The sequence below is a fragment of the Vidua chalybeata genome, chromosome 14 (assembly GCF_026979565.1).
Source record: "Vidua chalybeata isolate OUT-0048 chromosome 14, bVidCha1 merged haplotype, whole genome shotgun sequence".
Lineage (NCBI taxonomy): Eukaryota > Metazoa > Chordata > Aves > Passeriformes > Viduidae > Vidua > Vidua chalybeata.
Window position 1 is genome coordinate 69,704 of NC_071543.1, and position 23,425 is coordinate 93,128.

Below are 23,425 nucleotides of genomic sequence, written 5' to 3' on the forward strand. Positions count from 1 at the left end.
AAAATCTTGCCTTCCTAGCTCAGGTGCTTTGTTACAGGAGAAAACCACATTCTAATTTGGGCTTCAGATGGTGGAAGAAATGTACTGTGCATTTCATAGTAAAGCAGACAGCTCCTAAAAAAAACAAAAACCTGAAAAAACCAGAGGAAATCTATGTAACTGACATGAATGACTGCTTCATTGCCACGTTTTTATAGTCACTTCAAAAAAAGTTTACTTGCATATTATATTTTTGCTTCTCATGCCGTCAACCAAAAAAGCCTGGCATATCTGCTTGAAACACAACTTAAAACGAGACTTAATGCATATCTATATAAATAACTTTTCTGTATTGTTCACTCAGAATTTAACAGAATTAATACATTGCTTCTATAAATGTACTGTTAGAAGTTTCCTAAATTTCTGCAGTTCTATAAACTTTAATCATAGAGAAAATACAGAAAAAACTCCAAGATTTTTAGATTATGAAAACAGTGCTCTGACTTTATATCAGCTAAGCACTAAAACTTCTGGTATTTTTCTTAATGTAGTATGAACCCAGGTGTCAGCACTTAAAAGTAACTTTTTTGTCAAAAATAGAGCTAGGTCTACCTAAATCAACAGCAAATGCTGATTTTTATTTTTTTACTTTTACACGTGAAAGGAATTGCTTTCATATCACATCTGAACAAGCTTGTTTCCCAATGACTTTTTAAAATGCACCTTATTAGAAACCTTTTAGGTGCTTCTGGCAGTGGAAGTCCATCAGTGTGGGTCATTTTTCAATGTAGATTTAAATACAGTAGTGGATTACAGTGCACAAAGCAGATATACATGCATGCAGCTGGAAAATAATATACACAGAAGAAATACATTTTAATTAAGACTTACTTTCCAGCCTATTGCCCAGCAAAATAATTAAATGTTTAGGGCTTTTTGGGATGGCTCAGGAGGGTCAAAACAACATGACATGAGAAGCAATATAAATAATATAAAGTTCTGACTTGGCAGACTGTCAGATCAGGTGATTCTTCTGAAGGTACCAGCAGGATAAAAGCAAGTGTCAAACATTATTTCTTTTAACAGATTTCTCTGTACGTTTTGGTATTAGTTTCTGCCCTAGTACATCCTCATTGCATCACATAAAAAGGGGAGCTAAAATTCACATACTCGAAATAGGCTGTATCTGATAAGGAATTGGTGATGGACACTGTAGATGAAATTGTAATAGATGGAGAATGTGATCTGGGATGGGAGAAAAGTTGTACCATATTCATCTCAGACTCCCTGACAGCTATATAAGAGATTATAATTCAGCCTTTCTTGTCCCTTTTTCTTGCTTTCAAGTCGAAATCTTTTGTCAACATTGCCAAAATACCTGTTTGATCTCCCACTGAAAGTTCTGGTTGTCAGTAATAACAAGCTGGTCTCCATTCCAGAAGAAATTGGAAAGTTGAGAGATCTAATGGAGTTGGTAAGTACAACTGTGAATCTTTGTAGTAAGTACACTTATAAGCACTATATATATATATATATATTCAGTATAATAAATTGTTAATATTTTTAAAATACAGAACTACAAAATTTAAATTTAGTTACTGTGTTTTATTGAATTTTTTGGTTAATTTTTAAGGTTGACAAACCCAGAATGCACGCTTGATGGTGATTAAGGACATAGTAGAGAGTTTCATTCCAGTACCTGTGATATACCTATTTAGAACATAAGAAGACTGGAAAGACTCTGTGATTGTTCAAACACTCTGGTCTACATAAATTAATATTAAATTAGTGTCAGAAATAGCTGTAGTCTGTGTTCACTTGATGCAGCTTTGTCACCCTCTAGTGCTTGTATCCAAAAAGCTGGAGCCTGCTATTGCTGTCTGTACATTTTTTAGTTTCATGAGTTGGTTCAAGGTTTATTAAGGAAAAAGAATTTTTAGAAGAGGAGCAGAATGCCAGTCAATTGCCAGCAATAGCACAAGAAGTTTTTGACAGATCTGGGAACTACACCAGGAACTCCTGATTCCTAAGCTACAGTATTCATTTCAAACCCAGTATTTCATCATTCATTGATTTAACTTCTTGAATTGAATCTCTGGAATCATTAAATACTTTAAAAATAGCAAGATCTGTTGTGGTACATCTTCTCCATGGAAAATCCAAGATAGCTGAATTTCTTTTCTTGGATTTCTTTTCTTTTAATAGTGTGTTTTATAATAGTTTTGATCGCAGTATTCCTCTGTGTAATTTCATTTAAGGTGTTCAGTTGATTTATTAATTATATCTTTCTTAGGATATTAGCTGTAATGAACTTCAAGTTCTTCCCCAGCAAATAGGAAAATTGCAGTCACTTAGAGAATTGAACATAAGAAGAAATAATCTCCATATGTTGCCAGATGGTGAGCTACTCATCTTCTTTCCATTGATGTAGGCAAATTAGGTAAAGTGTTAAGAAGATAACTGATTCTTTTTTTGTTTATTTGCTTTTTTTCCTGAATGCAGAATTAGGAGACCTTCCCTTGGTAAAGCTGGATTTTTCTTGTAATAAAATTACAGAAATTCCCATTTGTTACAGAAAGTTACGTCATTTACAAGTTATAGTTTTGGATAACAATCCAATGCAGATACCACCAGCACAGGTTAGTATTAAACCACGCAACTACAGAACTTTTCATTAGGATCTTAGAGGAAGCTCTTCTAAGTTATACCAATGAAGTTTTCTCTTTTTTTAGTTGTATTTCTTGTATTTCTCCTTTTCGGGTGTTGTGGCTGTAAATGCAGTGCAGCAGGTATTTCATGGGGTGCATTCTCAGCAGACATGCTGTATAATTAAGAGTTCTCTTTGTTCCTGTGTTTCCCAACAGATATGCTTAAAGGGCAAAGTACATATATTTAAATTCCTCAGTATTCAGGCATGCCTCAGAATAGATAAAAAACCAGATTCTTTGGATCTTCCATCATTAGGTAAACGAATCCCCTCCCAGCCACTCACAGACAGGTGAGTAGTGGGGTTTTTGAGTATAGAGAATATATCTTGAAAAGGGTGTTTATTTTCTTATGGAAAGTGAAACTGCTGTTTTCTTCTTTCTTGTGTGGATTTTTTGTGTTGTTTTTCTTAATGAAGCATGGAGGACTTTTATCCCAATAAAAACCATGGACCAGACTCTGGCATTGGAAGTGATAATGGAGATAAAAGATTGTCTACTACAGAAGTGAGTATTTTTTCACTGTTGAAATTGTAATTTCTGATTTTTTTAGAACTTTTTCCTTTGTATTTTATATCGTTTGAGAAATACCTCAGTAAGTTGCATTTAATATTCTTTCAATATGTGTACAGTTGAGTTTAAACCTTTAGACTGCCATAGCAGACACAAATTACTTATGTATTTCTTTAACTTTTCTGGTTACGGTTGATTCTAATTAATATGATATGATGGGAATACAGGAAATCATATAATACCATTTCCATGTCAGTTCTGCACTAAACGTGAGTGTCTTTGCAGCCATCTGATGATGATACAATCAGCCTTCACTCCCAGGTATCAGAATCAACAAGGGAACAGACATTAAGGAATGACAATCATGTAATGGGAAGTAAACTGGATCCACAGAAAGGTAATACCAGTTGTGCATTTGTTATTTTAGGTAACAGAGATACTTTGCTTAGGTAATCTAATGTAGGAAGATGGCACAAAATTACAGGATCGTGTTGGTGTTGTATTTTCATCAGTTCAGAAAACAATGGAATAATAACAAGCAGAAAAGGCTTGAGAGAAAGGGAAAAAAAAGATTATTTCTAGCTTAAGAAGGCACAGTTTCTATGTTTTATCTTTATCTGACATTTTTCATAAGTACTTGTTTCTCTCAGGAATAACATTTGGTCAACAGAATTGTTTCAATGTCTTTCCTGTTCTTCATAAATCCTCCCCAGACCAGGAGGCGTTTGACTACATTGATCCCAATGCAGAGGAGGGAGCTCTTCCTGAGCAGGGAGATTCACAGATTGGCCCCCTGCTCTCCTATGTCAAGGTATCAGAGACTAACAAAAGAAAAACTGTTGAGTAACCTTGATTTTTTTTTTTTTTCCTTCTTAATTCAATTCTAACTTTTATTTTTCCATTTTGTTGAAGGAACGGGGAAAACATCCTGAGAAATCCCAGAAAATAGAACAAAATGAGGACTGGAGAGATGAAAAAAGGTAAATATTCTTAATATTTTTAGTAGATTTTACTAGTAGTGGCAGGGGTGATAGTGAGGGTTTTTTTTAAGCTCCTTGCATATGGAAGAAAGAATTCTCATATTGAACAGAGTGTTCCTCTTGGACAGAGAATAAGCTTACAGGAAGCACTGCTTAGTTACTGCCATAGTGAGCCATTTCTGTTTCTTCCTTCAGTGAAGTCAGGCAGGTCACTAATGTTTAATTTTTCAGCCTTCAGAAAGAACAGCTGCTGGCTGAAGATGATGATGAACTCAAAGAAGTGACTGACTTGAGAAAAATAGCAGCTCAGTTGTTGCAGCAAGAACAAAAACACAGGTATAACAATATTAGTTAAAATAACTTCTGTTACAATTAATTTATTCCTTAACCTCTCTTATACTCAAAAGCTTTTGACACCTTATTTTGAGAACAGTTTTGTCCAGCTGCTAAAGAGTGAAGTGATGGACTCTGTCAAGATAGCTGTCCTGTGTTTCTTGTCTGAATTACACAACTTCCCTACAGTTTGTTTGCGACTGGTTATTTTTATTCAGATACAAACTAATTTAGGTCGTACTTCCTTCAGTCAATATCCTGTGGACTGAAGGGGAAATTAGTTTTAACATTATCATGTCTAATGACAATATCTATGGATAAAAATAGATCATTTCAACTGCCTGCCTTTCTCTGCTTCATTGTGGGCATCTCAACAGAATCTTGAAAAGGAGCCATGGAACAAGCAGCAGATTAAAGGCATGTAATAGAACATGTTAGCAACTGTGTAAAATGAAGAACAAGAAAGAATAGCCGGAGTCACATAGAAGTGGCCAGACTGGCATAGGAACAGTTTCTGTACTGTTCCTTTAACAAGCAGGCAAATACTGTAAGGTACTTCTAGAGTAAGCTCCTCCGAGAGGTGAAAGTTGTATTTAATAGCAGTTTATTAACTAAAATAGTTCATAACACTCATTCAGTATCTCACAGTAATAGATGTAATTTCATACCAACTTAAATACTATGTTCTTTTCTTTCAAATTTCTGTGTAATTATGATACTCTGCTGCTTTGCTTTTAAGATGGTTGAAATACACATGAAGCCCTCAGAGAAACTGAGATCTCAATACTATGAATTGCAGGGTCTTAAAAATTCACCAGCATTTTATATTAGGTAAATATAGTAACAGTAGTGTGCATGTGTGAAAGATAAAATAGGTTTTGCTTAGAACTCCAAGCCCTGCATTCAAGAATTGGTTGTTCACAGGGAGGGGAAAAATAGGAATGAAATGTTAATGCTAGGATATTCTCCATACCTAACGTACTGCAAATAAGGCCAAGAATGCATCATTTTCTCCTATTAAGGAAGAGAGAATGAGGGTGTTTTTCTCATATTAGGTTTTAATATAATGGTTATTTATGTTGCATGAGGCTCTTGTTTGATTACGTATTTCCTAGTTATCTAATAATTTGAAATGCCAAGCCACTCTTCTTCTGGGGTACTGCAATTTGAATTTTACTTGTCATATATTGTTGTGTCTTAATGCAGTGGTCTTGCTAATTGTTCTGCTTTGTCATGAATTATGCAGATGTGCAATCTTAATAGTTCTTAAGTTTTGCTTCTTAGTTTAGCATTTATATTTTAAAGTTGGCTTATGTATCTTTAGGTACATGAACTCAAAATCTCCTCTAATAAGAAATTTAGCCCTGACTGGCAATGAGAATATTATTTAGCATTTAGTGAAGATACTTCTATGCTTATTTGTGGAAAATATGGTCTATCAGTGAACAGAATCCTCACGGAAGTTAAGCATCACAAAATAACTCCTTACTAATCACATTTCTGTTTGTTCAGTGTATGTTTTTGTAATATGCAGTCTCCTCTCCTTTTGCTTGCTATGCTAATGACTTCCCTGTCCTCTCCCATCAACCTATCCTGCTTCTTCCTTTCGTCTTTGACTTTGGTGTGCATGAAATGTGAATACAGACGAAGGCCACTAAGCTATAGAACTTCATTCAGTGAAAAGCTCTTCCAGAGGACCAGGGCGGCAGGACGTGCATCAAGGTATAAAGACTTAAAATGTGGACAAAAGAAATGCTCTTGGCCATTTCTTGAACAAACACCGTTAAAGCGATTGGCTGAGTTAGCCTAAGATGTTTTGTTATCAAAAACAGTTTGCAATATTTTCTTTGTTCTTTAGGATGAAATATTAATTGAGAAAAATATTTAATTAGGCAATTCTCCAAAGAACTCTTTGAGTCCAAACCTAAAAGCTTTTATTTTTCTTTAAGTATACAACCTCAGATATAGTACCTCGTGCAAAGTGCTGCTTTTACTTTTTTGGGATTTTGTTTGGTGTTTTTTTGTTGTTTGTTTGATATTTTGGTTTTAAAGTGATCATTTTCAAGTTAGCATGACCAGAGATCATTTGTTCTGCATTTGACCCATGGTGGAAGTATTTGTAATACACAAACCTCACCAGTAACATATAGTAACATATAGTGTCGACTATACTCAAACATGTAGGTGTTGAATGAAGTGATTTCAGACTTGGTTACCTTATAAATTGAAGCTCTGCAACTTAGTCTGGATACTCCTTGTCTTTTGAAAAAGACAGTAGAGTAGTTCAGATTAAATAATTTTCATTGGTTCCAAATGAGCCTATTTGAATTTGCATCACAATTAAGTCTGGGTTTTTACCTGGCAGCAGGGATTTCCTAAAACTGTCTAAATCCAGAAGAGCACAGCTTCAGTCACAAAGCAGAGCCAGATGTGAAGTCAGTGGACTGCTCTGGAACGAGTTGAAAATAAATCATCTTTGTCTCACTGCACAGGATTTCTAGTGTCTTTTTACACTTTAAGATTCAAGGTAGTACTTGCTTGTCTAAACTTGAAGATTGCTAACCTTAAAATAACACTACCATTTTCACTTCATTTGTCTGTTAATCGTTGTTATTTTTGCACAAAATCTGAAAGTACAGGTTGGTGAGAAGAGATTCCACTCTTTAAATCCTGAAATTTGAGAAAATATTTTCCAATGTCTTTGTTGGTCTTGCCATTGCGTTTTCTCTCTCAAGCACTTTGGAGTAGATGCTGTGCTTGCATAATATAGAAGTAGAATATATAAATGTGGTGTTGAGTAATTTAGATTTTAAAAATGTTGTGAGTTTTAGAACCCTTAAAGAGGATTAGTTTGTGTGTTACCTCCGTAACAATAGAATTGTTGTGATTTGTAGGAATCATAACTAGGAAATTAATTGCAGTTCTAGTTCAGTTATCCTATGCAGGTTCTTAGTTCATGAATCAGTCAGGACATCAGTATTTGGCCTGATAATTGACCTATACAATAAAGATTTGGGTTTGACGAGTGATGACGTGAGTGACAACAGTTGCTGAAATTATTGGTGGACCATCAACACCACACTTGAGTGTAACTTCTGAACTTGAATTACTTCTACTTTCATGTTACATACTCCGCTTTGTATTGTATTTCCTGGAAGACAGTAATTAATGTGCCTGCAGTGATTCCCCCTGAACCCCTTTCAGCTGAACAAATTATTTTGCCAATTTTCTGCAATTTAGTGGATTCAGATTAATTTTCTTCACTACTTTCTTTAGTTAAAAGCTTTCAAGTTTATTATTCCACAGAAAATTGAGATTTCTGTAACTGGGCTTGCAACATGTCAGATACTGAGCTTGCTGTTACTTCCCCATCTATATTCTTCAGTTTTTAAACAGGAGCTTTCAAAAATTACTGGCTTTGTTTTAGAAAGTATAAGAATATATTTTGTTTAAATAATTTTAGTTTATGATGAACTCAGTCATTAATTATATACATGTTGCACAGAAATGATGAAAAGTAGATGAAAATTGTATGTATATATGTGTTAGAATTAGCTTGAATGGTTTTTCCTTGTGTTTCATATACTAAGTATAGAAAAGGAATAGCCTGTATTATCTACAATCATTGCATTTACACTACAATGTCAGTGCAAGTGCGCAAGTGTTGCATTAAACTGAGTCTAATTTTTTTTTTACTTGTAATTTGTGTTTGCTACAAAGTCTCGCTGAATTTCTCATTGCTTTCAGTTGGAGATAAAGCTAGTTTAAACAGGGGTTCTCTGTAAAAAGTAATGACTTTAAAATAGCATGTTTATATTCTGGATTGATAACCCATGCTCTGGATATTATTTTGGTTACTCTTTTTTCAGGCTGTAGTATAAATTAATTCTGGAATGCCCCTTCAATCTTAGTTTCCGAACACAAAATAGAGGAAGCAGATGCTACAGACTGAGTGCAGCAGACATTTACAGGCTTAACTTTTACAGGCTTTAACTTTTACAGACATTTACAGGTTTACAGGCTTAACCTCTTATAATCCCATTAAACTGAGGGTCACACAATGAGAGGTTTATACTGCATATGAGATTACTGAGCTCAAAGTTATCACAGTAATCAGAGAAGTTTGATTGAAAAATCATCAGTCATTTAAAGTTAATGGCTGTGCTGCACTACATAACAGTAAAGAAATATAAAAAGGGGTCTACTGTTTTACTTTCTTCCATGGAATAATTTGTTGTGTTCTGATTCTTAATACATTCTAGTTCTCAATATAATTCTGTGTAAATACACTTCCACCACACTTCTGCACATGGAGTCAGTGTCAAAGTGTAATATTGCTACCTTCAAGAGTTCAGAATTTTTCACTTAAGTTCAAGATGATGCTTACTTGAAAACATTTAGTTTTAAGTGTTACTGATAATTTTATTTTTAACACTTAAAACATCCATAATATCATAATATCCATCCATAATATCGTGTCATCTTCCTGTGCACATGCAGTATGCATTTGCTCCAGATGAAAACACCTTTCTGAATCTCTGTAAGTTTAGGCTTTTTTGGTTGTTTACCATTTAGAAAAATGGAATTTCCATTAAATTCTGCATTAAAATTTTCATTTTGTTCTTAGCCTGTGTTTGTTAATTTTCCACCTCACCTTGTTACCTACATTTCCTTTGCACTTGCAGTGTTTCTTTCGCAGCCACTTTCTCGTCTGTCCTGACTGACTTTTTTGTGCTCAATCTATCTCTATCCTTTCTGGTCTGCTTTAGGTTGACTCTCTTTCGTCTTCTAATTTTAGGTAACAGTGGGGCTTTTTGTGTTGAGAGCAGCATCACTTTACACAGGTGTGAGATCAGTTGAAATAGTATCTATTTAGGGAGAAAAATAAGAGGAGACTTCATTTTGGTTTGAGTTATCACCAAGTTTTGCTTCCTTAAAATACAGAACTTGAAATACTTTGAGAGCTGGAAATTACACTTGTAATTCAAATGGAAGCAGGAATGCGCTTGGATTTCATATGTGTTCACACACATTTTAGTTTTATGGAAGATGCCATTTAATGTGCAAAACTTTTTTATTTACAGGAAATGTGATGCAGTAAAAGTAACATATTCTAAGAAAATTGTTTTAAATACCTTTTTTTTTCCCTAGGCTTCTTAATCATTCAGTTTCAGTAAACACAAGGAACAGGCCAAAGCAGCCAATGGAATCTGAAAAATGGTATTGATATACTTAAATATATCACAGCTTTCAAGCTTTTATTACTTTCATTTTTTTTTTATTGTGTTACTACTGACATCTTCTGTCATAATGCTTTTAAAAGCTCATTATGAAATTGAAGCTACAAGAGTAATCTATTCTTGAGCTTTCTTTCAGATAAAAAAAAAAATCTGTTCTTCTGAGCATTTAGGAAAGTAGATGTCATACAGAAACAAATTTGTAGGTTTGATTATGGCAGCAATTCATTTGTGTTTCAGACATCTAATTTCAGTGTGGAAGGTTGTAGCTCCTCCCACAGGAGATGGTGCTGTGCAGATGTCTTGCCCTGTGTTACACAAGATGCCACTGGAACTGTGCTTAGGCATCTAAATTTTTCTCCTTGGCAGTCCTTTTGTGCTGTTAAGAGCTGTTGGAAAAGTGTTGCTGGGAGTTCAGCCTACAACACCTTTATTGTTTGTGGAGGATGTGTTACTGAGGAATCCACTGTCTGCAGGAGCTGTACTTAGGCTTTTTCTTTGAATTAAAAAAAAAAAAAATACAAAAAAAAACCCAAAACACCCACACACAAAACAAAGGAGAAAAAAAAAAAAAAAAAAGCCAAACCAGAAACCATCAATAATCTAAAATAACCAAAGCCTTGTCTTTAGGGAACTGGGAAATGTCCAGACCTGTGTGGAGAGAAAAAAGCTGTAACTGCTGTTGGTGCTGGATAGCAGTGGGGTGGGAATGGATCTCTGCAGTTCAGCTACACCTCAGGGGAGCATCTTGAGCCAGTGGAGCTCCTTCAGTGTGACACATCCTACTTTGGCTGTCTCCCCTCTCAGTGGTACCTGTGGTTTTGCAGAGCTGGCTGCACACATGTCCTGCGGTTGTGTGACTCATGCTGCATCTGTTACTTGGAACCTTCCAGGCCTTGTTTACTTACCACAGGTTCTCTATGAGTTGCTGTCACCTATTCAAGTGTACACCTTTGTTAGGCTTCTTTATTAGAGAAGGGAAGAATTAAACTTGCCTTTTCCTTTTTTGTTAAGGAAACAGGCAGTTCTGAGACGTAAAACCAAAACAATCTAAAAAATTCAAAAGAAGTTTTATCTGAATAAAAGTACTATAGTGTGGAAGACCCATTGTCAAGTTATGTTAAAGGAGAGTGAAATATTATTTCAGATTTTAGTTAAATGGTCATACTTTGAAGCCACATTGTGACATCTTATACAGATGGCAGAAAAGTACTGTAGTGCTGTGAAGAAGCCACTTTTTAAGAGTTCACTGTTTTGATATTTTCAAGTAACTTGTTTTAAAGTACACAAAAAAGTAGTGTGCTTCATAATACCTTTCATCTTACTTTTTAGTGTTTCAACAAATGAAGTGAATTCCTCAGTGTCCCCATACAGCTGGCAGGTAAATATTCAAATGTAAATGTGGTGGTTTAATTATGCAGTGATTTTATTGTTGTTTCCTTGATTTTATCTCTATGGCAGAAAACTTCATGCATTCGTATGATTGCTTATACACATAGTTCTTGAAGGTGTCTTAATTTTGGTCGAAAATATAAGCTGTTGGGAGAGCTTATGCCTCAACTTGACTTGTTTCTAATGGAGGCCTTTTGTTTTAAAAACATGTGGTACCAGCTTCAAGGTCTTGAAACAAATGAGGCATAAATTTTACTTAGTTGGGTTTAGTATGTCTTTCCATATAAAGATATTGCCTCACCATAATGTTCAGTTTGGTTTTTAGATGCAGCTTCTAGAAGGGTTGAAGTATGTAGGCCTTTAATTTCCCATACCTCAATGAGAAGCTTGCATGATATGACAAAATTCCAGTTAAAGAGAGTACCTTATTATTTCAATCTGGTAGTTATCTACAATTGCTTTAAATGTCCTCATATTCTTGTAAGAAGAAATAGAAATGTTGTGTTACCCTTAGGAAACAGGCCGTTTAGATTGTCTACTTTCAGTTTTCATAAAGTAGGCAGTCATATATATTTATTATTATTTAAGAATCAATCTACTTTAGCTGTCTCCTCATTATGTATTGCATAATACAATGCTTTGAAAGAGAGGTTTCTCTTCCAGCTTGTTGGGGTGTATAATCTTGTAGATAGAAACAGCCAACAAATACTCCAACTGTCTTGTTGTAGCCATCCTTCCTCTGTGTGTTGAGTATTCACAGTGAGAAATTAGATGTGCTAGTGGCTAACCGCACTTGAAACTGGTTTGTTTCTGGCAGCCTTTGGTGATTTCCTAACCTACCTACAAAATTAGTCTCAATTCTGAAAAGTGTTATTTTCTCAAGAATTATTTCATAGATTATTTTTCTTCTGTGAAATACATTTTAGAATTTGGAAAGAAATAAGTGGTTTCTACCAGAATTACCATTAAGACTCTTAAACTTTGTCCTGGGTTGACAAGGAAGTGAGTTTTTCTTGGGAAGTTATAGTCAAACCAATCAGTGGTCAGATTTGAATACTGACATATGGTGTGACCACTGAAGACATTGGACATGCCTCTGAGAACACAGAGGGTTAAAAAGCAGAGAACGCCCAGGGGAACTTTCTCTTCTGTTCTGGTCAGTGAAGAGCTCAGAGCTCCCCTGCCCAGCCATGGGCTGGGTGCGGGAGGGGAAGCCATGCGGCCTAGGAGAGGTAGGCCAGGGGCTGAAGGGACTGGAACCAAGTCTGCCCCTGCAGGATGGAAGGGTGGAAAAAACTGAGATGTCTTTGTTCCCCCTCCCTAGAGGGAGAGAGAGAGACAGAGAGCCTGAAGACACCTGGAAATTTGATATCATGTGCCGGCAGTATGCTGGCAGTGGAGAAAGGGGAAGAGGAAGGTGCCTGGGCAGCCTGCTGCAGATTTCAGTCGTCCTGGGAGCCCAACTTTTAAGCCTGTCTTAGGCAAAGAAAGCTTTCTGAAACACTACTTCTCCTCAGTTTGAAAGAGAAGAGAAAGTCTGGAACCTGAGATGTCAGAAGAAGATGGAAAAGAAATCCTAGGTGGGAGGAAATTATGGAGTGGCCTTTGGCTGGACTTTTCTTGTATAGCCATAGACTGAACCAATTCTCCTCAACACAGAGATTACATTTAGGGGGATGCAATGGCTTGAGCCAAGAAAGTGACCTGCTACAGTGATTGCCAGTGCAGGAGTGGGGGTGACCTGCTGCAGTGATGCCATGTGCAGGAGTGGAGTGAACAGAGAAAGATGAGGAGGTTGTGGTGGTGCCCTCTGTCTTCAGGAAAGAAGAAGATCTCTGTTCTCAAGACCCTCGGCCTCAGAGAAGGAGAAATTGGGGGGGGGGGACTGTTGTCCCAAAATGAGAAACTGTTGTTCTTTTGGTCCTTGGCAAAGCATCCTTAAAGGAACCCTATGAGCAGTCTCGGTCCATGCACGGTGGTGAGAGCACTGTACATGGAAGGAGGATGTCACAATAGCAGATTTTCTCTGGACGGTGCCATGTAAGACATGGAAACATAAGAGGTTTCAACTGTGTTTCCTGTGGAGGACTATGGTACAAGAGAGACTCCTCTTTCCCTTGAGGAACTGTGAATTGAGTGAGTGGTGGTAACTTGATCGAGGGTCCAAGGTTTTGTATCACTGTGTTTTGGTGGAAATTGGGTGGGAGAGTATAGGCTACCCCGGACCGAGTCCTGCAGGGTAACCCTCAGTTAGCCGTGCAACGGGTGCATGGATAGCGTAATTAAAATCCCCACCAGGAAGACGGAAGGACTCTTGGGCTGCTGGAATCCAAGTGGGTTTATTCAGGATTGATCGAAGGAGTAGGGAGGCAGAAATAGGAGCAGGGAGACAACCACACTCAGGGGAGGCAGACTCCAAGGGGAAGGAGGGGCCAGAGTATATAACTGGGGAGGGAAGGAGTAACTAGGGTACAAATGATCCAATGGGAAGAGGGTGTAAGGGATGGGGTAACATAAACTGGGCCAGTGAGGGAAAAGGGAAGGAGTGGTTTACAGAGGAAACCATTAGAAACAACGAGAACGGGGAACTTTCCAGAACTTGGGGAGATGACAACCATAAACTGACAGGTGATGGGCATGTGCTCATTTGCACTGGGGGGCAGAGGACTCTGGGGAAATGCCTTATGCTAAATGACTGTAGTTTCCCATGGCATTCCCACACTGTCCTCCCCATGGGCACATCCCACATCTCCCCCTTGTCTGTTTATTAAATAAACGTCCCCCAAGGTTTTCACAAGGGTCTTTGTGAAGAGAGTTAGAGCAATGGAAACAATAAAAATTATAATTACAATCCAGAGCAGTCCTCTTAGGATGGAGGCCACCCAGCTAGGAACACCCCCATTGTGTAAGTATCTTATTTATTGCGTCCACAGCCTGGTTTTCAGTCTTACGGTCTTGAATTTGTGATTGGAATTTCTTGATGTTGGCTTGTATGGATCCAAATGTTCTCCTTTGGCTGTGGGACAAGCCATGCATCAGCTGCCTGGAGACACAGTAAGATGAAAAATGTGGTGGCAGCCATCTGGATGCTCTGGGGTGCCTTAAGTGTTGTCTGGGTAGGTGTCAGCAGGGTGGCCATCACTGCTCTGGGTGTGTTCTAGTACGATAACAGAAGAAAGCATTTGTAAGTAAAATTCTGTTTGGTTCCCTTCCCTCCTTTCTCCCCCTTTGTTAAACTTAATAGAATGAAATAAATAACAGGTAAAGTCTAGGGTTAATGGGTAGGGGGTCGAGGGAAAATGTAAGAGGGGAAAGGGAATGGGACCACAGGAGAAGGTAAAACTGGGTTTGTCTCAGCTGGTAGCGGAAAGCATCTTCTCATGATGAGGACGCGGGAGATGATATTTGGTGGAGTGGTGTCCTTCTTGCATTGTCTCCACGCGACTGCATTGGAGTCCGGTTGGGCTGTTTGTGGTGCTCCAGGAGGGTGTTCTGCCGGGAGGTCATCTTGTGGTGCGGCGTCCAGGTACAGTTTCACATACTTCCCAGGAATCCGCTTGGGGCCCTGCTCGGTGGAAACACGGCCGTATCCTCTCCCCCATGTTATGAGTGGGTATGAGCCCTGGATGATCTTAGATTCTGGGTCCTTAATAAGGACCAGAGGCCTTTCCTTTAAAAGTGCTCTAGTGTTGTTATGAAAGTGCCGCAGAATGGGGTGATTCGGCTCCCTGTCTGAGCAGTTCATGTTTTCAGCGAAGACATCACATGCAATACATTTTCTTGAGATCAGAAAGGCTAGCAGTTATTTTGTCCACTGCAGAACCAGGAGTGGCATCCTGTGTGACCCTGATGGAATACAGGGTAGCAGCAAAACCAGAGCCGTATGAGAACACACTGATTCTCTGTCCCGCAAGCTGCTCTGGGGAGTACTGGGCCAGAAGAGAGGCAAGGCAACCATAGACTGAAAGGGTATACATATTTCCATTCTGATTGGAAACAAGTAGTGAAACTTTGGTTTTCTGATTGAAGAGCTCTGCACTAGCTTTCATAAAAGCTTTTTCCACATCTCTGTCAAAGTATGTATCTTCAAGTTTTATATCCCTGAAAGCTTCCAGACCACTGAAAACGCCATTTGCTGTTTCTGGGTTCTGGTGACTGAGAAAGTCATTCATCAAGAGTCTAGCCACAGATTTCTGTACCAGTTTACAGTATGGAGAATGGAAGATCATAAATCCAAAGTCATTCAAGGTGAAACGTCTGTCTGTCCCCTCCTTTTGCCACTGGGCGTGGATTTTGTTGCGATAGTGTGCACTGAGGTAGCACTGTATGGAGAGCTTGCCATTCACTACAGGATATTCAGAGACCATGTCTGGTTTATAGAAGTCATACGCATGCTGCATGTGGGTTCCACGCAACCCTCTCTCAAAAATCAGTGGTGCATTTGGGCCGACCAGTATAGCAACTGCACTGGCTCCCCAGTGGGCCTGGCATTTCCAGAGGCATACACAGCGATGTCTCCAGCCACCACGAGGGCAGAGTGTCCATCCCAGGAACTGGATTCAATCCAATTAACAGCATTAAAAAGAGCAGCAGTGCCTTCATAGCATGCATTGGTGGTGTTGATTCCTTCCACATCTGTATTACCAGACTCTTCAAAATCTGCATCAGGACAGTCTTTACAGATTTTGATTTGTCAATTATGGTCTCTGTTCCAACTTCTAATCTCCCAGTACAATCATAGGAAAGGTTGTTCCTCTCCATGAGCTTCTAAACCACAGTCAAGCACAATTGATATCCTCACGGTCAGAGCAGAACCCCATCCTTGCCTGGCCTAGCCCAATGGTGTACTTCCCAGCATCCACACCATCATACTTCTCCAGCTCTGTCTGGTCAACATACTGAGAGGGAAAATATATATCCAGTGCCACAATTACCACATCTTTGGGCCAACAGGATTCAGCATTCACTGGAAGAGACCCAGGCATCGTGGCAGATACGCTGCGGAATCCCATGGCCACCTCCTGCCGCGGTGCGCAGGAGGAATGTTTTGAAGAGTTTTCATTCTGTTTTCCTGACGCCACGCCTCGGTGGCAGGAGAAGGGGGTGGCACAGGCTGCTGGCAAGCTCCGACCCGCTCTCCCCTAGGCGTGCGCCACGAGCGGCCGCTCCCCGCCTCAGCCACGGGCAGGCACAGAGAGAGCAGCGGTTCGGCCGCAGGCTGTGGTCCCTTACCGACAGCAGCAGCCAATAAGAGTGGACCCATTTCGAAGGATCGAGGCAAAGGAAAAAGGGAAGGACCCTTGCTTGCGTCTGTGAGCAGTCTTTATTTCTCCCGGCGCAGGGAGCAGAACAGGTGACACAGTGTAACAACTTGAAGGAAAGGCAGAGGCAAAAAGACGTGAAGTAGAGAAAAATGGCAACTTTTAAAGAGGAGCTGTCCCCAAGGGGGGAGACAGCCTAACAACAAATCAAGGGCTAGATAGGAGGAGTATGGGGTGGATATATGTAAACGTAAAACCAATAGGGAAGGAGAAGGGGAGAGTGCATGCTTAATATGCCAATGAGTGAAAGGAAATATCATAACTGACAACGAAGCTTCTAGATAAATGGGTGTAGCAAATAATGACAGACAAGCTGCAGGGGCAGGATTTGGAAAATGGACGGGGAAGGATCTAGAGATAAGGGAGGTATATACCATGACTAACATGGGGAAAAATGGGAAAACAGGTGGAGAACAACTTTGGGGAGAGACTATTAGGAAAACTGAACAGGGGTGAATAGGGACAAACCATTACAATATTTTAAACTATTTATTAAGCAAATAAACTTCAAAATCCCACTACCACATTTTCCTGTGTATTCCTTTTACCATAGTGTAGGTTAATAACGTTTTTTTTTCTTTATTTCTAAGCTCGAGCCTGCTCTGCTCTGTTTATGGTCGCATCTCACAGCGCTCATTTGAGAAAAATATATTTTCAGGGTGTACTGGCATTGCGCCAGCACCAATCCATGACAACTTTCAGGTCATAAAGCTAGATTGAGGCAGGCAAACAATTAACCGTTGTAGTTCATACTAATTTGTGCTTATACACAAGAGGGATGTTTACATTTTACATTAAAATATTTCTGACTATTATAGCCACTGGAAAACCAGAAGGATTCAGTGGATGAGCAGCACTGGCCAGAAACACAGCCAGTAATCTGGCAGAATGAAGAGAGAAGGAGAAGTAAACAAATTAGAAAAGAGTATTTCAAGGTAATGGGGGGAGTGAGGGTAAGTGACATTTCTTTTAATGAGAGTAGAAGAAACTATAAAACTAAGTAAAGATAGATACTCAAAGGTTCTGATGCTTTTAAATTTGCATGTAACATATAATTTTTTATTTTCCTCTTTTGATTAATAGTTATATGTATGTATTTTGGATAATTTGAGAGTGCAGGAAAATCAACAGGAAAAAATTGATAAAAGATTTTGTTTATCCTTCAAATAAAAGAAAGTAATTAATTGTTGTTTTCTGGCAAAAACAAAAACTAATCTTGTCATTGGTCCTTCACCATCTATTTGGAGGGATTTTTATTTAGCTATTTATGTACTTATTTTTAGTGCAAAGAAAAGATACATTGCCTTTTTTTTTTTTCAGCATGGTTCTAGGAATGATGTACACCCTTTTGGTCTCATGGCATTAGTTTTCTTTTCAGAAGGAATATTTTCAGTGTTCCCTTGATGCTGTAGTGTGCACCCTCAGTCAGCAGGTGCCAGTGTCTGCTTTCTGCAGAACAGAGGGGAAGCTCTAGCAGCATTGGGTAACATTTGTTTTGGGCTAAGTAGGAAAATAGGAGAGCTCTGAGCAGTGCTAGGTTGAATTAGAATTAAAATTGTCACTTAAGAAATTAGTTTCTTGGGTCTTTGCCATCAAACATCTTTGTGAAATGCCAGGGAACTTCAAAGAAATTAAATTCTTGGGAGAACAGAGCATGCCATACATCTCAGATATATTGTTGTGATTACAGAAGCTTTTTTTTTTCCTGAAGGGATTATGGATTTGAATCTTCTTTTCAGGGTTTTCATCCTGAAATTAATTTTTTGCTGTGGCATTTAAGAAGAGAGAGAGAGAGAGAGAAACTTCTCAGTAAAACAGAATTCAGTTGTTTGGCTGGTTAAAGAGCTATGCAACCAATACAGAAGTGGTTCCTCATAACTGACCAGTCAGTTGTGAACTCTGTGATGGAAGCAGATGCCTGAAATCACATTACATACAGCTCTAGATGGGTCTCCTAAGTGAATTAAACAGCCTGTACCAGTAACAAATGACACTGTTTCATAGTTTCATTTGCAAAACCAAGGCAAGAAGCCACAGAAACAGCCTGTTTGCCATGGCAAACTGGGAAAAAAAAATAGGCACCAGTGCAGTTGTGAGAAATCAGTGACAATACAGTTGTCTCTTGCTTAGCCTGCATTTGTGTCACATCGTGAAGAGGAGTAGCCTGGCCACATAGACCCCACAAACTTAGACTTTTGTAGTGATGATATTTTTGATTTGATTTGCGTGGGGCTTCTCTACTTTTTAGTACGCTTGATCTGTAGACAATGAAATACATTTATTTTTTTAAATACCACTTTTGTAAATTTTTCTTTCAATTCCTCCTTAATTTTCTCCACTTTCTGCATAATCATGGAAGTGGGGCAGTGATGAAGGCAACATACAACAAATCAGAAAGACATGTGGGTAAAACATTGTCTTAAATACATAAAAGGATGTGATCTGACTTCAAAGTTTTAAAGGCAACCTTAATATTTTTTAATTTAATTTTTTGCAATGTCAAGTCAATCTCCTGAAGTGTAAGCAATCTTAGTCACATAAAACATATTACAAAAGCAGCTTTCACAGGTTGCATGATTTTTTCTAAGAAATAATGCTTCGTGTTAGCAATTGTTAAGATCTTTTCACTTGGATCAGCTGTCACGTGCGGAGTTTACCTTATAAAATTGTTTAGTTTTAAAATGCACTTACCTCTTCAACTAATGAAGGTCTTGTCTAGCCTAGAAATGTCATGTTCTTTTCTGGTTTGTTTCTTTTTGTTCCTTTGTTTCTGTAACATGATTTTTTTCCCAGCAGCTTCATTAGTAATAAGTAACATCTGAGTGAAAGCAAGCCTTTTAGTTCAAATGAAAACCATGCTTTCATTTTAAATTAATAATTGTGTGTGTTTTGCAGTATAAGTCTTCCAGAAAGAGTTCAAGTGGAAATGAAAATGATGAGGTGAGATGTAGTAGTTGTGTGAAATATTAAGAAATAAATTTATTCTCATGTCTTTTTTGAACAAATTAACTTTGCATTCCAAAGCCATAGCAGAAATAACTATTACACTCCTTTATTAGAAAAAAAAAAGATTGTGATTGCCTGCTAGGAAACAGTAGGATGTTTGCTTGCTTTGGTAATAGCAAAATTAATCCACCTATCAAGCAGAGGTGATGTAAAACTAATATTTGATATAAACAGCGAATAGTGGTTCCTTGCCTTACATCTTTTAAATTTAGTTGCTGCCAGTTTGTAGCATAATTGACAAATGTTACATGTCTCATGGATTTAATAATTTCATATTTCTTGTTAAAGCATCATTTTAATTTTTATAATTTCATCTCTTTGATTTCTTTTTAGCAAGACAGTGATAATATTAATGTGTCCCCACAGTCTCCTGTGTCATCCGAGGTACAAATTGTGGGTTTGTTCTTCATTCAACAAACATTTCTTTGTGTTCATTGCTGTCACCGGGTTTTCATTCAGATACTAAGCTGTTAGTTTCCTTTGAAATTACAATTAGAAATATTTCATCATAATAAAAATTCAAAAAGAGATAGAAACTAGAGACAGGTATTACAACTTGTTTTACCTTTGCAACCCTGGTCTCCCCTAGAGGTCTTCTTTTTGACTGGTGTGAGGAAAGGTGCATTGCTTTGTCTCCATTATCTTTCCCAATGAAAATACTAATGAAACAAAAATCAAATTTGCCATATTTGATAGGCCTTCCTAAGGACGACTGCTCTTCAGGGCACATAGTCACTGAGAAGATTTGAATTTTATGATTTAGTTCTTTATACATCACCAGGAACCCAAAAGTGATGACACTTCTCGAGGAGTTTCATCCTTCTCAATCCTGGGTGTCACCTTTGTGGTGCAGCCTTCCAGCTTCATTCAGGGGTGGCTGTGCCTGAAGTCTCACTGTGAGAGCACTGCACTGCTTAGTTCAAAATAAAGCAAATATTATTAACATTTCTACCTCATATCAGTAAGCAGTCTGAGAGAGAAGAATTAAAACATCTCCTAGAATACACTGGAATGAAACAAGGATATTTCTTGTACATAGCAAGATACTGAGTGCATTTCTCTTTTCAGATGGTGAAATGAGAAAAATCTTGTCTTCATAGTTGGAAGTAGATATTTCTTAAGAAATGTTTTGATGCTAAACATTGGAAGAATATTTGCATTTGCATTGGCTTACAGCTGGCTTAAACTCTGTTCACAGAATGGTTTGCAGTAGTTTGAAATATTTTGCAATACATTTTAGATAATCTGGTGCTGCTTTTCTTTCTCATGATGACAGTTTTATCTATATGTAGTAAGGTTACGTTCATTCAATTTATTTTATATTGTCCTCCTCAAAAGACTTTTACAGTTAAGCAGAAGGACTCTCCTTAGGCAGAATAACTTAAACAGTATCTTGATGGGAACAAAAGTTACTTCTTTTAATGAGTGGAAGAAAACTGACTTTATCTCTTTTAACAGGATTATGAAAGGACAGATAGTAACACTCATGGTCCATTTGGTCTCAAACCAAGATCAGGTAAGCTGCTGTTCTCTAACACAGTGTGTTTATTTGCCAGGCTGCAAGAGGCAGTAAGCATAACAGATGTCACAGTACAGCAGTTCACTCAATTTACTTATCACTGCAGAGTACTGGGAAAGGCACAGACAGCTGCTTTGACAAACAAATAATTGGAAGCTCCTCAAGTTGTAGAGTGATTTGTTTGGGGGTTTTTAGGGAGTTGTTTTCTTTTAGCTATTTTCCCCACTTCTTTATTTTGTGCATACTTAGTCATTGTCAAAGAACAGGGAAACAGTACACAATTGTTCTTGAGGTTTGATGGCTTAAAGGCTTTATACTTGATTAAAAGTAAAACACAATGCAAATACTTTCAAAGCTAGACTGATATTCTTGAAGACGTGCAGATGGAGTTGTATGTTCCATATTGATATTTCATTATTGAAGCCAGTTCAGTCTCCATGTTTTCTAATTATCCATTTACACTTGAGTAAGATGATCTCTGCATTTTATTTGAAAGATGTTTCATAGGCAGCATCTTGTCTAGCAGGATGCTTAAATATATTTGTTCTTAAAAGTTCTGCATTTTTTTTTCCTGTTTTTATCCTCAGTTATAGATCTTCAGTTTTTGAATGTTTTCAATCTGATTTCTGACTGACTTTCCTCATGTTTGACAGCTTTCAGCCGTGCCTCACGCCAGGACTACGGTGCAGTGGATCCTGGGTTTACTATGAGGAGGAAAATGGAGCATTTAAGGGAAGAAAGGGAACAAATCAGACAGCTTCGCAGTGTAGGTACCATCATATACTATATGGGTGCAGTGCATTTGGTTTGCTCTGTTCCACAATTTAAATCTTAATTTTAAAGGCCTCCAAGTTGTTGCAGTTGTACAAGGGCATCCCTGTAGTGGTATTTCTTCCTAAGGAATTTCATGTAACAGGCTTCACTGGTACTTGTTTGGGTCCAACCAGAATACTGACTGGGAATTTGTTGGGGTTGTTTTCTTTCTAAAAAACAAAGTGAAATGAATTTTTTTTCGGAGGTTTTAAATTTTCTAGGGAGTTAATTAATCTGCTTGTGTTTGCTATTGTTTGACCTGAGATCTGAAGAAAAATGATTGTTTTCTAAATGGCCAAATGCTTTTTGAGTGTAGAAAGTTGCTACAAATTTCATGATCCTGAATGGGATCTACATTTTGGATTTCCAGTAAATTGGTTTTTGTCTAGTTCTGTTTTCAAGGTTTTTAGCAGTTAGAGTTAACTAAATCATAGCTGCTTTGCTTTTCAGGGCAGTGTTGATTTGTGGTGTGCCTTCTATGAAGGGTGTTTGTTTGTCTGATTCACTTCCTGAGCAGTGAAGTCTTCTTGTTGGGGTGGGAAAAACCATTGTTTGCCTTCTCTGTTTTGCAACACAAGAGTGGGCCCTTGGCCACTCCAGCTTAACTTTTATCTGTACAAGTGAAATAGCCTTTCCCACATTTGTGTTCCCTTCTTTTTATTTTCCTCCTTCTCATAAAGTCCTGTGTGGTTTCAACTTGCAGATTCTGCCCACTAAGCACTGATCACATATTCAGCATAACACTTCTGTCCTTAAGTTTTGTGCTTGCCCGTTATGAGCAGTGAGTTTGTTGTATGGGCTTGAGAGGTGTGTATTCTGGTCATTGTTGGCAGAAAAGACATTTCTCAATGTATGTTGTTGTGTCATTTAAAAAAACCCCAGAAAATAACAAAGCGCAAGAAAAACCCAACAATACAAACAAAAGAAACACAGGGCCTATAAGGAGAAAAGGATGTTTATACTGAGTTAAGCATAAATTTATTCTGTTTATTTCACTTTATTATTAAAATGTTTAAAAGGATTAAACATCTACGTGCTTTAAAATACCCTGCTCTTAAAATGAAAAACTAGCTAATGTTGAGAGTAACTTACTTCTGGCCTTTTTCCTAGAATCTTGAATCCAGGTTGAAGGTAATTTTGCCAGATGACATCGGAGCAGCGTTGATGGATGGGGTGGTTCTTTGCCATTTAGCCAATCACATAAGGCCACGTTCTGTTGCCAGCATTCACGTCCCATCGCCAGCAGTGGTAAGGCATAAATAATTTATCTCATTTTTGGTACATCTTACATGAAAAGAAGCTTTTGAATTTCTATATTAAACATTGTAAGTCATGTTTACCGCATTGATTTGCTACATTACTCACTTTGGTTTTTCATGGAAGAAGCATTAAATGAGGCTCAGAAGTTCAGTTTAAGAGCTATTTTCTTCATACTGAGTCTTCATAGAATGTGTGTTGTGTTTTAGTAACTGTTAGTGAATTTACATCAGAAATTCAGACTCCTTCATGAATGTCTGATGAAGATCTAATATCCTGTCTTCACAGCCTAAACTCAGCATGGCAAAGTGCCGAAGAAATGTTGAAAACTTTCTTGATGCTTGTAAAAAATTGGGCGTTCCACAGGTAC

General features: G+C 37.9%; 1 protein-coding gene and 1 pseudogene across 11 annotated transcripts in view; one reads left to right on the top strand and one right to left on the bottom strand.

Moving 5' to 3' along the window:
- LRCH2 (leucine rich repeats and calponin homology domain containing 2) overlaps window positions 1–23,425 on the top strand; it is a 46,655-nt gene that overhangs the window by 15,013 nt on the left and 8,217 nt on the right. The window contains exons 3-21 of one of the 11 annotated variants that reach the window (XM_053955376.1): window positions 1,327–1,453; window positions 2,273–2,378; window positions 2,482–2,618; window positions 2,844–2,977; window positions 3,104–3,191; window positions 3,483–3,594; window positions 3,911–4,008; window positions 4,110–4,177; window positions 4,409–4,513; window positions 6,155–6,232; window positions 9,662–9,730; window positions 11,080–11,128; window positions 17,279–17,413; window positions 19,356–19,400; window positions 19,800–19,859; window positions 20,925–20,982; window positions 21,639–21,751; window positions 22,909–23,046; window positions 23,344–23,421. In XM_053955376.1, the coding sequence (XP_053811351.1) occupies window positions 1,327–1,453; window positions 2,273–2,378; window positions 2,482–2,618; window positions 2,844–2,977; window positions 3,104–3,191; window positions 3,483–3,594; window positions 3,911–4,008; window positions 4,110–4,177; window positions 4,409–4,513; window positions 6,155–6,232; window positions 9,662–9,730; window positions 11,080–11,128; window positions 17,279–17,413; window positions 19,356–19,400; window positions 19,800–19,859; window positions 20,925–20,982; window positions 21,639–21,751; window positions 22,909–23,046; window positions 23,344–23,421 (1,798 nt within the window). The remainder of the gene's footprint in view (window positions 1–1,326; window positions 1,454–2,272; window positions 2,379–2,481; window positions 2,619–2,843; window positions 2,978–3,103; window positions 3,192–3,482; window positions 3,595–3,910; window positions 4,009–4,109; window positions 4,178–4,408; window positions 4,514–6,154; window positions 6,233–9,661; window positions 9,731–11,079; window positions 11,129–17,278; window positions 17,414–19,355; window positions 19,401–19,799; window positions 19,860–20,924; window positions 20,983–21,638; window positions 21,752–22,908; window positions 23,047–23,343; window positions 23,422–23,425) is intronic. The other 10 variants (XM_053955377.1, XM_053955378.1, XM_053955379.1 and 7 more) reach the window with 10 other exon arrangements.
- Window positions 14,621–16,264, bottom strand: LOC128795008 (hydroxymethylglutaryl-CoA synthase, cytoplasmic-like; annotated as a pseudogene).